Raw genomic sequence first — 15,605 nt, forward strand, 5'->3', positions numbered from 1 at the left:
CACGGGTTGTTATCCATACGAAGCAAAAAAGCATCACAAGAAAAAACTCATCTTTTATAAGCAAAACGTAATAAGCTCAAGTTTTCTGCTTTGAATTGTAAGAGCGATCAAGCTATGAAAGAAAGGCACGATCACGTTATACGTCCCGAAAGTGTTAGCTTCCGGTTTACATCCTAGGACGTGAATATTTTTCTTATATGTTAAAAAATGAAAGTAATGACAAGTGGAAATTTATCTCGATGCGGGGCATATAAAGACAAGACGAGGGGTTGGAACGAGCGGAGAAAGAGGGATGAAAATAAGGGCGACGAAACCACGCGGTCCGTATCTCAAAAGTCAGCAGCCTTATAAGCATACTCGCATCCATTACCGTTTATTACAATTGCAAATAGCGTAAGTAACACGGTCATAAATATTAAAATGCAAAGACTCGGCGGCTCGGCGAGTCGTTTCGTTCGTTTGCCGGTTATACCGAAGGTCCTCAACCTCCGAGTCAGTCCCGGTTGTAATAATTCGTCGGCGGAAAGAGAAATCTCTCTCTCTCCTCTCGCCGTGACCTTACACTAGCCGTGCAGGATCTTCTTTCACCCGTTCGCCAATCGGCATCGCTTATCGCATCCACGTGACGTGAAAGCGGGAGACTTTCGGCCAGTGGGAAGATTCGTTCGTTGTTTGAATTGGCTAATCGAAAGCCCACCAAAGAGGCCGGGATGAAAGTAAAAACGTCGGGATGCTGCTGCCGCGAATCTCTTTCGACTCGGGGACAGTTTCGCCTTCAGTTCATCCCAAAGCACTCGGTTAAGAGGAGAGGATCCCCGGAGATCAACCGTTTATTTTCATCAGTTTGTGCCGTTCCTGGGATTTCAATTCGCGCATCATGCTGATGTTCAAGGTGAGGATAATTAATCAATTTTTACGCTTTTATTTATGTTTCATCGAATTTTATTCGCCAAAAATTGATCGGCAAGTGGGACGGAATTGCGTGTAATAAATTCGAGGGGAAATTATGGAGATGAACGAAACGTTTGCTACGTTTTACCTTAATTAACGAGCTCTTGTTAGGCTGCTTTCTTTTTCTTTTCATTTTTAATCCCAATTTAAGACATTGCGGACTATTTTAACGGCGATAACTCGAGAAGTTAGCGGTATATCGATACGAACCGGGACGATTGCAAGTCTTTAACGATGCTGTAATTATCATTACCTAGACGTAATTGTCAATGGCGTCGCAGTGATAAAAGGGGAATTGTGCAACCGGACGATCAAGGCTACAAGAAAAGTACGATCGTTGGCCTGCTTTTCGGACAATAGTAACAATTTTATTGGCAAGCCGCGCGGAGTATTAAAAAGGCGATAAAAGTTGCAGAGAATCGGTGTAAAGTAATTGACAAACAAAACTGTTGACCAACGGAGCTTGACATTTGAAGATTTGACTTTTACCTAATGCAAGAGCTTCGATCTGGCGCAATTATTATCCTCGCATCGTGCAATTACAATTATCAATTAAGGAGAAAACAGTTCAAGGCCTTTAATCGAGCAGCTTTATAACCCAAGTTTCTCGACTTCTTTCTTCAACGAGCTTAATCTACACGAGAGCAATTAAATACTCGGTTCATAATCACCGAACTTCGGCAAAGCGATGCTTCGAGATGCGAAATAATGAAATTCCTTCTCAGGACGATTTCCTTGAAGGACTAACACCTTCCACGGATACGAAATGAATACGCTGACCCCGTTGTCGTGGTTTGAAGTCGCGGTTTCGCGGGGAGCTTTCCCCGCACCCTGGTGCAAATTGGACCGTTGTTTCACCCCCGTCCCCCTCTACCCTCGCGGTTTCATCCCCTAAGCTGGAGCAAAATTTCACTCGCGGAAGCCAGAGCTGGTCCAGAAATTCCCGAATTTTCCAATCCGAATGCTGATGAGGGGGAGGGCGGCGGGGTTGAAATTTCGAAGCTGAAACGATCCAAAAGCGCGTAAGTCCGAATTATTTGGCGGCGAAATTTCGAGTAAAGAAAACAAACTTTGAAGAATTAACAGAGTTTCGAATGGTTGAAAACCCTTCAAGTTACGGTAGGTCAAAGTTCTGAAAAATAAATTTTCCATCGAGAAAAATTCCAGAAAATAAAGTTTTGATGGAGTGATATTCTGAAAATTAAAATATATTCACACACCGTGATTTACTCAACGAGTGGGCGTAAAAGATGAGAAGAACTGAAAATCAGAACGACGAGGATCAAGAACGTAAAAATATTAGAAATCCAAAACAAAGAAAGATCAAAGTGATCAAATTTCGCCAAGCCAGAAATTCACCGAACTGACAATCTTGGACCATTTGGAATTTCGATGTTTCAGATTTTTAAATTTTCGCTTTTTCGTACTTTCAGAACTTTGACCTTTCAGAGTTACGCCCTTTTGGAACCTTGCACTTTCCGAATTTTCAGCGTTGGGTTTCGGACCATTCGAAACTTTGATGTTTTCTCAACGTTCGACTACTTTACTTCAAGTTTCACGATAAAAAAATTCGGAATTTGGCATTTTCGGATCTTTTACAAATTCGGAATTTTAACCCTGCCCCTAATAGGATACTTCTACTTTTTTTAAATTCGATTTTCCACAAACTTTTTACTGCCCATGGAATTTTCACTTTAGTCGGGATCGAAAAAAACGTAATTTCCAAACCTTCCGAGACTCCATTAATTTTTCAACCAGCGTCGCGACGCTCTATGCACAAACGGAATTATAACACTATTCGTATCAGGTATTCCGACGCGGTTCGAGCACAGTCGGAATATTCGAGTAACTCGATCCATTCGTAATTGCGTCTCCTATTTGCTCCTGCGTGGGGAAAAGTGATGAGAATCCATTCTACACGCGGTTCGTTATTCCAGGCAGAGTTTCAACGTCGGTAAAAATTTTCGGAATCACGTCTATGACTTAGTTTCGAAAAATTGAAATCCTACAATACCCACAATTGAGAATTGGAAGTTAAAAAAAATTTTACTCCTCACGTTGGGATCAACCGCTGATCGATTAATGCCACATTTTCATTACGTTCCAATTTTGAGTTTCAAATTTTGAAAGCTCCCATTTTCTCATAGAATAAATCCTGATACATGCCTGAATTCTTTCCGTTTTCGAAGTTCGATCAAACGACGTTACGCAAAACGATAATATATTCCGGATTGACGGGTGTTGTTCGAAACTGTAATTTCGTTTCTGCTTTCCATTTCGTGCGTCATTTTTTTCCTGCAAAACTTGATTTTCTCTCCTTCTCTCTCTTTCGCCGAACACGATTCTTTCGTATATTTTTTATTTCTGTTTCTTTTTTTTTCTTCAAGGTACAAAAAAAAAACTTTCTTTCGCATAAACGCTGATGTATTTGCCTTGTGTCAGCGTGCGTCGAGATAGGCCGATGATATAGCATATTATTATTCCGGATCTTCAATCTTCCCGAGGCAAAGAAAAATAAAAAAGAACAATAAAGAGAAAGAGAGAGAGAGAGAAAAACACGATATCGGACGCAGTAAAGATTCCGCGTTTCGTCTTGTTATCAAACTTTTCATACATCTCTGCCAGATATTTTGTCCTCGTGAATCGCATAACGATATATCTAACGATTTTGGAACAGCTTTTTGTACGCCTGCTCTTGTCTATCAATTTGATTTTAAAAATCTCGTGCCTTGACGCGCGGAAAAACTTTCATCACAAAAATATAATTTCAGTAGAAAAATAAAGTCTGCAATGAGCGGAAATATAAAACCATGGTCCGACTTAATTTTGATAATTTCTTCAACTGTACAAGAAAAATATGAAAGTGGATAGATTATTCGTCCAAAGTTCGCTGTAAAACTTTCTGAAAGAAGTTGAATTGGATATGGAGATCAAGCCGGCAGGATTTCCGTAGGCGAACAAGTGTACTAGAGCCGGTACATTGAAAAGTGTAATCTCGATTCGAAGGTGTGTGTGTGGGTGTGTGTGGGTGTAAAGTTTTAGTTTTCAGGTGAAAGAACTTGAATTGAAATTCTGAAACTTGAGGATGGAGAAAGAGAGAGAAAACAGAGTGCACGGCTGGGGGATAATTAAACGTCATTGTAGGTATAACCCACTCTGGATAACAACTCGTAAAACAATAGCTTATCAGGATCTCCGAGCCGCCAAAGCAATTAGATTATTGTTCGTAGAGACGGCATGAATATAATGAGTAATGAATTAGGTATAACGAAGTTTCGTCGCGTATTCCGTGCATCGTTTTTACGGTGCGCAATTTCGCGATTACTACCGTATGAAAATACGCGGTTCAAGTTGCCTTTCCCACCGTCAACATCCCCTTCCGTTATAATAATCCTTTCGTAAAGGCGAACGGTGCTGGACTCGAGATACCGAGTGAATAATTAGCCGCTTTGATATCGAGCCTGCGACTCGCCCTTCCACCCACGTTCAGCAATTTTTAAAGGGTGCAGGGAATTCATCACCTCGCTTTACTCGCTAGCTGGTTGAAAAATTTCACCCTCGGTTATTTCATCCCCGATCCTTATACAACTGTCTTGCCCCGTTATTCCTTAAGGAGTTATTAGCCCGTTTAATCACCTCCCGCCATTTCTTCTCTCATTATTTTTTTTTTATACTATTTTTTTTTCTGTTTTGTCTTTTCTTTTTTTTTTTTCCTTTTCTTCATCCCCTGCGTTTTCAATTCTTCTTCGATAACCCTTTTAGCCGTCCTCTCCCATCCACTTCAAGGTTTGAAGCGGTTACCGAGGGCCCCGGAAGTTGGAGGCGCGCCGCTCGGTTTGTAATTAAGAACGAAAATGGCGAAGAATGACCGCGTCGTCCGTTGGTAACGAGAATTCTGCTCTCAAGGACGGCCGCATCGCCGTGATTCCGACTGATTGAGCTAATTATTAAGCTTGCGGATTATGTTGGCTAGACTGCCTCTCGACTGCCCTCGACTGAAAATTATTCCCTACAATAGTCGAGTAACATTATGCTATTCGATTTTTATTCCTTTAGTCAATTTTTTAAAACGCTATGACAAACTGCAGCGTAGGAGATTCATTTACAGCAATTTTCAGATCGTTAATAGGTGAACTGAATCAATTAGCTGATCCGTTTATTAGCAACTTAAAAAAACAAAAAGATCATGAATTGTGTGAATTTTCTAACTATAATCCAATTAACAGCCGAGTTTAACTTTCTTTATTCTCATAAGAATCAACGCGTTTTCATTTATTTTTTTCTTCTCGCTGTAGGCAGGTTTTTTAATCATAAAATCTAACTCGATTACAGCTTCAGTTTAATATTTTTCAACCTCGGTTCCGTAACTTTCTTGTTTCATTAATCTCTTTACACCTGACTGTAAGTAACTGACACAACGTTAATCCGTTGCTCGTATTCAGTAAAACCAGCGATTAATAATTTCTAGACACCAGGTATGTATATATCTATACATTGGTAATCCATCTTCGCAGATTAAACATAAGAAAAAGGAAAGGAATGAAGAAGTGAAGAAACTACCCTTAACACATTGTACGAAATTATTCACAGCGTGAACGAAGGGTTGTAAAATGTTCATCAGCCAAGAAGCCTCGCTCAAAGTCATTTCTCTCTCTCTCTCTCTCTCTCTCTCTCTCTGTCTCCATCTCTCTGTCTCTCCTTTTTCCTCAAAATTTCGAAAGCGAACGAGAATCTCACCGACGTGTGATTTGCGATCGGGACCTTCCACAACGTCCGTTTCTCTCCCTCGTTCTGCAATCAATTAAGGATAACGATTGTTGTTGCAGGTAATGGTGTGTTTCCTGGCATTGTTCAGGACCGAAGACTGCGTCGGCGGTTTGCCCACTGCAGACAGGGACCCTCCTGAGCATCAGAGGGCCGCCTCTAATCAGGCAGTCGCTAACGAACCGGGAATCGAGCCGACGGGGCGGCTGGACGATTACGGGAACTGCAGTCACAAAGAAGCCGCAGCAGAGGTTCAGCAGGATCGTTTCGAGCTGGGTGGTTCACCGCGTCACGAGTTTCTGCGCATGGTTCCTGCGACGGCCCAAAAACACGAGCGCAACTCCAGCAGCCCCGAAATTGAACCGAAGAAACGGTTCTCCAGCGTCTACTCGCAGGACGTACTGGAAGAGAGAGTCTCCAGGGAAAAAACCGAGTTCAAAAACGATCTCTCCGCCTACCTTGCCGGTGTCATCGACTCCGTGGTCAGTGGCCGAGGTGCGAAGCCGGAGGTGGAACCGGAAGAACGGGACGCGAAGAAGGTGTCCCGGAAACGGGAACTCAAACAGATGGATACCTACGCGAAGGCAAAGGACCTCGACGTACTCGCGGACCGGATGGACGTTGACCTGGAACCGGAAAATCGTCAGCGAAAGAGCGTCGAGGTTGTGGTCAAGACCAGACATCAGCAGTCGACGAACATGCCACCAGCGACGAGGTCGCGGAGCGTCGTGTACAAGAAACGGAGCTCGAGGGGAGAGGGAAATAAAGGGGTGAGAAGGAACGGGGGGCGAGTTGCGGAACGTAGGGATTATTCTGTGGATCCGGTGCGGTTCGCGGTGCTGAATCCGGTCCAGATAAACGCGGCTGCGGCTTATGGAAGGCGACCGCAGTCGGTGCAACTCGACTTGTCGCAAGCTCTGGGCGATTTGGAACCGTTTCAGCTGCAGGCGCTGAGAGGATTCTTCGACAAGGTGCCGCCACCCTCGGCCAACTTCAAACCCATCGCTCCGAAACAGGTCGCCTATGCGCCACCAAGGATAGTCTACGAGACGAAGATCCTGCCGATGCCGTTTGGATCGATCGACGAAGAACGGAAGACCGTCGAGGCGCTCAACGCGCTGCTGGGACAGAGCCCGAAGCAGCAGCTCGAGGGCCTGAACCTTATCCTGAACAAGGATCAGACTGTGAACCACCCGCAGCAGGAACTTCAGGACGCCTTGGACCTCGGACAGGCCTTTGTAACACCGATTCCGTCCGCTGATGTGAATTCCGGACTCGCTGAGAGTGGCTTAGGGTTCCCGAATGGTGGTCTGGACTTCGGCGAAGCCGGCGAGGCGATCTTTGACCTTGGGACTCAGCAGAATCCCGGAACTCCTGGACCCGAATTCACGACACCAAGATCAGAGCCTCATCAGGATCGCTTTAAGGATATTCCCGTCATTCAGGAACATCGGGAACAGCTGACGGTCTTTCGGAAGGAACACCAACAACCGGAGAAGCAGGGAGGTGGGATCCTCAGGGAGGGGTATCAGGTTCGGGAGCGGGAAGAGAGTGGAGAGGATACCGATAGCGGGGTGAGAAAGTACTTGGTGTTTAAAACGTTGTCAAGACCTTGAACGAGGTTTCGGTGACCATTGGTACCAGTCGTGGCCATATTCGCCACTTGCCCATAAATTTAGTGTACCAAGTGTCGAAACTTGGATCAAAAACTTGTTCAAAGATTTGGATTTTAGTCATGAATGTTTGTGTCTGTAATCGAAGCGATCGGAAGTTGAATCAGGAGCTAGAGAATCTTACGAAAGCGGCTGGAAATGGTGCATTCAAACCATTTCCTTTTCGAAGAATCCACATCATCGGTGATTTCGATCAACTGATTGGGGAATTTTCTTTTCAGGTCGGCTACGCGGCCAAGTACAACTTCGGATACCACGTGAACGACTACAAAAGTGGTAACGACTTCGGTCACGAAGAAGCTCGCGATGGCCTCGTTACTAATGGACGTTATTGCGTCCTTCTACCCGACGGAAGGGTGCAGAACGTCAAATATCGCGTGGATGAGAACGGTTATCACGCCAAGGTGTCCTACGAGCTGACTCGTTCAACATAAGGATCGTCCTCGACGATTCAGTTGTCCTGAGTAACGATCTTCCTGAAGTAGAGACGAGCCAAGAATCGGAGCTGAGGTGACGATAGCTGCAAGCTTTGATCCTTAGCTCCGTAATTTCGGGGGGCTTAAGTTTCAGGGATAGGAGATAAAAGAGCCAAAGCTTTCCTTAATTGAGAGCCATGATCGAACAAATGGACGATGAATCTAAGAAGGAAGGTATCCCAGGTCGATTTCTTTCGTAATATGTTATAATAGACTAAAAACTAAGCGATATATATATTTTCTTTTATCTGCTATGAAACACTTTAAAGGGGTGAAACCACCATCCACACTAAGACATGTCAAGGGTTGGTTTCCCAGGTTTTTTGTCAATTGAGAAAATGACGCTCTTCCAGTTGGATTAGTTAAAAAACGTTATGTTCTAGTGGGTGAAACTGCCAAATCGCCCGTTGACATCCCTTACTTTTGAGGGTGGTTTCATCCTCCTAAATTGAAAAATGTAAGATAAAAAAAAAGTATGCGTCGCTTAGTTTTGAGTCTGCTGTAACATGTCACAAAAGAAATCAAATCAGAGAGAGAGAGAGAGAGAGAGATCGACGTGGCATACCTTCCTTGTAAGATTATGAAAAGTCACGAGAGGTGCAAAACATGTCTACTCGCAGTTAGCGAGGATCTGAAGATCCCCTTGAGGAGAGTGAAAAGACGGAAGATTTTGCACCCTGAAATTACGTTGTGATAGTTGGTGAGGGTGAAAGCCGGTTAGCACGGTTACATAAAGTTGATACCTGGACACATCATGAGGCACGAAACTGTGCAGCGAAGTGCAAAAAGTAGTCAGGAGCCAAGTATACACGTATATGGAATAATTGAAGTTCAACTTTGTTCGTTACTTACTATTATTAGTTAAGTAGGTTTCCCTATTCCGTTCCCTCTCGCCCCCCCCCCCCCCCCCCCCCGGATTCCCCATCAGTTTGTCTAAGCTGCAGGCTCTCAAAGTTATTCAATTTGTAAACTGTGGACTGGCATTCAAAAGTTTTAATTGCAGGGTATATAATTCGCGAGAAGAAGCAGCGGCTGATCTTACGCGTGCCAATTTTATTCCCTCATTCCCTTGCGCGGTCCCTCCTCCCCCTTCTCCGTCTTTCTTTCTTTCGGTAGAATTCACCCCTCCAAGATTCTTTAATTTTCCTCGAGAATTAGAAGAGCAGAAAATAATGCCGAGGCTTGACCCCCCAACCCCTCCAAGTACTTGCGAATTTAACCGCTGGAGAATATTATCATATCCTTGAGACAGTTGATTTGTACAGAACAATTTTTATTTATGAAAATGCTACCGTACCTTATATCGCATACTCTAATCCGCGTATGCGCCTTAATATCTTTATTTATGTAACATGTATGCATGTATGTATGTATGTATTATTATTTACTTATTATTCAGAGATCTCAGTTGATCGATTTTACTTTCCCTTTTTTTTTTTTTTTTCTTTGTGATTGACGAATTTCTTCGCTTCGTCCAGATCACAAGTGCATCGGATCATTTGACTCGGGATAATCATTATAACATTACGCACTATTCGAGCATTGTAATAATTCACAGCTGATTAGAAAAATTTTAACAATTAACTAAATTCATACAAAGTGTAAAGTGAGATTCTGAAAACCGTGTGAATCTTATTGAAATTTGCACGAACAATTTTGAACAGCGTGAAAAGCTCTAAACTTTATTATAGTAGTACCTAGATATATTATTTACATTTTATTTTCAAACCCTTGAAATAAAACATGGTGCTTATATCGTAAACTCTAAATTGTGATTTCTGTTGTGTTGGTATCGCCGATCTTCACGCGAGAGTAATTAAAATGAGTTAACCTGCTTTTAGGTGGTAATCGTGATAAACGAACTTGAGTGTTTATTCAATATGTATATATATATATATATATACATATTTTCGTACAGGTCACAACGCGGGGTGAAAATTGGTTCGATTAACTTGCTCTAGATTTCAATACCTGTATATCTTCACGTACACGTATATATACGTATTTGCTACGCACAACATGTATATGTCATTGATATAACGCGCGGCGTGTACCAGGTGGCGTTAATTAACCCTGTTAGGAGCTTTTATTTACGCTAAACTGTATCGCGCATACTTTCGTAGTTATTCCAGGGCCTCGCACGTTTTCCCGTCCGTTATTGCGGCGTAAATTTTTCTGTTCAAAATTAAATTCACACGCCCCATGAGCCGAGACGACGTTGCGCTTTAGAGGGTGAAAGAAAAAAGTCGAAAACGTCAACGAAATTCGGAGAAGAAATGAAAATAATATTGCATAAGATAAAATGAATGATAGAATTTCGTCCGCCTCGTTCCGAGTTTCAAAGAAAAAGGCAAAATTACCGTCAACGCGGTGATGAATTTTTATCGAGGCATCCCTCAAGGGATCAATTATTCTCACTCCTTGGCCTGTGTAACTCTTTCCTCGTAACAATGCCTGTACGAGAAACTTTTTCACATTCTCGACATATTCAACCGCGGGTAATTTAACCCTAATTATGGCCTCGAGTTGACGTGATGGGTAAAACGAAATGAGACAGGGAAAAATAGAGGGAGACTCAAGTATGCGACCAGCCCTCGAAAAGTGAAATCGATGGCGGAGCGTGAAAGGCCTTTTCGTTAATCATTTAAACATCGATGGGAATCGGGTTTTCCCAACTGTGGTCGAGATATAGAATCGAAACGCGAGTTCGACTCGCTGACCGACGGTTATTCGGCTCAACAACGCAAGAAATAATTCATCAAGATTGGATTCACCTGAATTTTTCATCCCCTCCTGCATGCGCAGACGTCTCCCGGTCCCAAACGGGTTCCCTCGTTTCTTCGATAGCTCTTTTTTTTCTTTATTTTTTACCTTTTTTTTTTATACGCTCTGCGCTCATCTATACAATATACATGTATTTGAGAGGGTCGGGAATTAATCGCGAGACCGCGAAAAAGATCGAGCTCCTTGTACGAAAGAAATATACTTACCCAAAGAAAAGGTGGTTTGGAAAGCACGTGTCGAATTCAACGAATGAATTCTATAAATCGAACAAAGCGTTGAAAAAAATAAACGGAGAGTGGAAAAAAAAAAAAAAAAAAAACTTGCCGAATCAATAGCTACGTGATCGTTTTTCCCCGAAACTTTGGTCACTTTGTGCGGTGCAGAATTTCACTCAGAAATGTAAACCCATACTGCACTTTCCGCGAACGTGTTTGGATACAGTTGATTGAATTCTGTGACGACGGTTTTTCTCACATCAATTTCTTTCTTTTTCCGTTTCTTTGCTCCGTCCGTTTCTTTTCTTCACTTTTTTAGTTTATTTTTTTTTTTTGTTCTTGTTTTTCCTCCGGCGAAGAAACAAACATCGCAAACACACCGCGGCATGAGAAAAAGGCAGAACCTATGATATGAGGGTCACAAAAGAACGAGATGTGTGATTTCAATTTCGGAAAATCCGGGTATTACTCCGAGTTTGCATATGATATAAACGTGAGAGGAAAAAAGATTGAATTTCCTCGAAATATTTATCAATTCGAAATCGCGACTGCGTTATCAGGACCGCAAACAAAGCGGTACGGGAGGAGTTTGAGGTCCCATTGACCCTCGGGCTGTGCAAAAAGTTCGCAACACGAGGTTTGGGAGAGCAGTTAATTGTACAAACAGACGAGTGATTACAGTGACGAAATGAAAAAGTATCGAACAAAAGAGGAGGAGAGAAAAAATAACGCGAGCCAAATCGTGTCGCCAAAAAAAAAAATAATAATAATAATAATAATAATAATACCGAGAGTTTTTCACTTTCAAGGACTCGCAAGTGGGCTGCAAAGTTGCGACATCGAAATATATCCGGACGATGTAAACAATTGACGGAAGACTCGAGTCCTTGTAAGTATATTATACGGTAATGACTATCTTGAAGTTCATGACTGAGCTTTTTTTGGACGAGTCTGGTTCAACTGATTTTTTGTCATTTCGGTCGAATATAGTGGCATGTGTGGAGTTTGAAAGAGCTCATTTACACAAAATCAGGGTTGAAGGAGAGATTGGTTAATCGCAGATATCTAAAAAGAGATATCGATATTCGAAAAAGCTCTGGTTCAATCAAGAGTTAAGATTCGTAGAGCTGATCGAACGATCTATCACTCAACATTCCCTACTAATCATATGCCAATACCTTCTCACATCACCTCGCAGGATGATAAAAATTAGCATGAAAGGATGAAAAATGTTTCCAAAGCTGCGACCCCTCTACGTTTGAATAATTTCTGTCCAACAATAAAAGAGTGGAAGCAGACTGTTCCGTGAAATTTAGTTTGAATAATCGTTACAGTGCGTGTATTATAAACTCCAAGTGAACGATGGCTTCCGGTGCCTGTTTCATGTCCCGTTTGTGCTTCGAGGTCCCGTTCTTACCCCGCTGGGTTCGAATGCATGTGGATAGGTAGGACACGTTACCTGAACGAATCCACGCATTAATGGACAGCCCTCTTTGACTCGTCGCGATACGAAAATAGACAACTGACAGCCGACTACCACGCAATCAATAAATTTCAGCTATCTCTGCTGATCAACGTCGATGCCCTCAACGTGGATCGTTGCGATACCTCTCGTTCACTAATTTGTCATCGCCGCGACTGTTCCGCTTCCTGATTCGATGTAAAGGTAGGTCAATTGAATGTTTAACAATAGCGAAGCGTCACGTTTCTAGTAATTTGGAGAAATTCAATCAGTATCGAAAAATATGTTTTATCTTTTTTTCTTTGCGTTCACTCGAATGGATTGAAGTTATAGTTTTTTCAGTGAGACAGAAACCTTATCGCGGAAGTTTTACATTCGAATAAAAATTTCAAATCGACGTTCAAAAAACGGTTTCAGTTCAATTTTAGAAGAATCTGTGGAATCGTTTTACCGAAATTCAGGGTAAAAACCAATTTTCATCCTGCAAAGCTTGACAAATTTTATGAAAGAGTGTGTTTGTTTTTCAAAATTTGCTCTTTTCGTTACGATTATAATCGCGAACGGGAGTAAAACGCGAGGTCGAAATTTCGAGGGACAGAGTCTGGCCTTTGTCACACATGGGCGAGTGACTGGGATTGGGTATCGATAATGAAAATAGATTCGCGGGTTTCCCGGCGGAGAAGAACCGAATTGATAATAGATTATCGTCACGCGAGGTATTCGGAATCAACGGATATAAATGTCACCACGTTACGGTTTCCGGGGAACCCGAAAAGACGAGTACTCGTGTCTCTCGAAGAAGAATTCACCGAACTTGTTTCAAAAACTTCAAAAATCGGCAAGAAGTTGTTTTTCACTAGTTTTATTGACCTGTATCGTGTTTAATATTTTTCATAATAAAACGGGATTGTTTACTGCAGAATAACATAATATATCGGTACTTGGCGTCGATACCGATTTCAAGAAATCGTTACACTGATTAAGAAGAGAATAAAACGAGATTTTCATATTATCGACGCTTCTTCGGCGTTGATTTCCTCGATTAAAAAATCGAAATTTTCAATTCGCCGATCGTCATTTTATCGCATCACATTCCAAAATCTTACCGATCACTTTAGATTTAATGGGTACCGATTTCAGTTATATTCGGTATCTAGGACGAAATTCATTGCCGTTAAATTCCGATTGAACCTAAAATATTGAATATCAAAAAATTCCTACAATCGGCACGATTTTTTTTTTTTGGTTTTTTTTTTCTTCCGTTACTCATAAATTTTCGCACTTTACAAAGGGATTAAATTGAGTTGTATACAAACCGCGATTTTCCCTCCCACCGTTTCAGCACCACGCAGAACTTTTCGAGGTGTGAAGAAGATGGTTCCGGGTTGGCTTGAACGAGTTAATTTATTACGTGTACGAAAGTCGGTTAATTACCCGCGGCGTTCTCCCGCGTAATAGTTATGTTTTATACTCACACAAGAGCGTAGAGTGGTTAAGTGCGTTAGTTGAACACACTCAAACACGGTTTGGCTCTATGCGTTCAGAGCGGGAACTCGAGAGCACGACGATCCAGCTATTACAATGCCGCAATCGAGAAAGCGGCTATTTTTAGGGATTTATCTGGAGATAAAAATTAGTACGGTTTCTCAACGCGATCAGAATCCCCCCACATCGGACTTAAACGTGTTTTGTGTAGGAAATGCTTTGCAAAAGAGATCCAAAATCGTAAACGAATTGTGTAATCCAACCAATTAACGATTTGAAATATTTTCTATTCAACTAAAGGACAACGTCCTTAATAGCCACAAGATCAAAGGTTATTAAAATCTCCCACGTTTTCAATTTATCCGTCGAACTGACCGAAGATGAATGGCTGACAACAGATTAGTTCAGAGGTCACGACAATCGTGTCTAATTCAATCGGGCTTGATTACCTTACCGTCGATATTAAAATTGGAACAAATGATGTTGTTACTAATTAGGCTTCGAGTCTGAAGAATGAACCGAAAACTTGACGAGAAAGAAAATTAAAAAAGCACATTTCTGCGAATGAATCGTAACGCAATGGCGGTGAATTTGGTTCGAAATGCAGCAAAAATTTTTTTTTTTTTAAATCAGTTTAACCAATTAAACCAGTGACATTGAATTAGTGAGAACAATATTTCATCGAGATGATTATCCGAGTGTGAAATGATGGCAAAGTGAAAAAAGAAAAAGAAAAAAGGTCGCTACGAGTCGTTGAAAGACAATTATTAATCACAACTCTCAGCTGTGAGAAATTGCAGAAACGTTGATTTTTCGTCGCGTCATATTCTTCTATTTCAGTGCAAGATGGTCTGAAATTTTATTTTTATTACCAAAGATAGTTCTCTGAGCGATATTTTTGGAATACGTCAAGGTTGAAGTGACTCGGCGGAATGCGGGTAGAATGTATTTGGCAATTCCTGAAATCCTGGCGTTAATTAGCGCCGGCCGGTCTCCGTATATCAAACTGTCGCTTGAGCAGCATACGCGTAGAGATACGAGCATAACAGGCATGCACGCCAGATTAGCCTGAAACAATGCGTGGCCTGAGTATACACAGGTCGGTCAACAATCGGTGCAATAGCATTTGGTCATCGGGGTTGACCAGCCAAAATTTCCGCTACCCGAGTCAGAATCCGGTTATCAGTCGACCGGTCCCTTTGCTGTGCGAAATCCGTTTCGCTCTGCGCTAGCAAAATATACCGCGTACAATCAGGATGAATAGACTCGTTTTGTGCCAAGTTAATATTCGATTTTGTTCAGCGAGTTTTGCAGGGCGATATTCGCAAGCTCTGTGCGAAATCATTCCGCTGCCTCAATCAGCTATAGCGTATAAAAATTTCTCCGCTCGTTACTTCGACACCCGCAGGGCACGTGGCTTGGGTAAACGGAAGGTCCGTGTTTTGCGATAAAAATCTAATTCAGCGAACAAAGGTGTTCGGAACGCAATTGCTCAGCCTTTGTTAAAAGTTGGTGAAAGCGAATTCCTGAAGAGGAATTCTTCGGGAAGTCATCCGGTGTTGCGCCAATTTTGATATTCAAAATCCCCCGATTTTTCGCAAGGGGTATTCGATTTTGGGAGGGTGTTTTCACGGAGAGAGTGATTCGACGGGATGTGCGAGGCTTGTCGGTCCTGACGGATGACGATTAGGCGAATTTGCGGCTCGCTGAAAGGCCAACGAAGCAGTTTCGCAAGCGGAGTAACCGGACAGGGTGAATGGTGTCAGCGGTGGGATCGACAGGCTTTGGATACCTG

At 42.3% G+C, this 15,605-nt stretch overlaps 1 protein-coding gene across 1 annotated transcript; it reads left to right on the forward strand.

The window, feature by feature from the left end:
• The first annotated feature begins 720 nt into the window (after nucleotides 1-720).
• On the forward strand, nucleotides 721-9,641 carry LOC124295399. Its single transcript, XM_046745288.1, has 3 exons — nucleotides 721-892; nucleotides 5,778-7,289; nucleotides 7,610-9,641. The coding sequence occupies exons 1-3, from the start codon at nucleotides 878-880 to the stop codon at nucleotides 7,820-7,822; spliced, it is 1,740 nt and encodes a 579-aa protein (XP_046601244.1). The 5' UTR covers nucleotides 721-877; the 3' UTR covers nucleotides 7,823-9,641.
• The last annotated feature ends 5,964 nt before the right edge of the window (nucleotides 9,642-15,605 follow it).

The sequence above is a fragment of the Neodiprion lecontei genome, chromosome 7 (assembly GCF_021901455.1).
Source record: "Neodiprion lecontei isolate iyNeoLeco1 chromosome 7, iyNeoLeco1.1, whole genome shotgun sequence".
Taxonomy (NCBI): Eukaryota; Metazoa; Arthropoda; class Insecta; order Hymenoptera; family Diprionidae; genus Neodiprion; species Neodiprion lecontei.

What these genes read in the sequence shown, in the direction of transcription:
- LOC124295399 (XM_046745288.1), top strand. An exon ending in GAGAGGATACCGATAGCGGG is followed by an intron (nt 7,290 to 7,609) that starts GTGAGAAAGTAC and finishes TTTTCTTTTCAG; the next exon opens with GTCGGCTACGCGGCCAAGTA.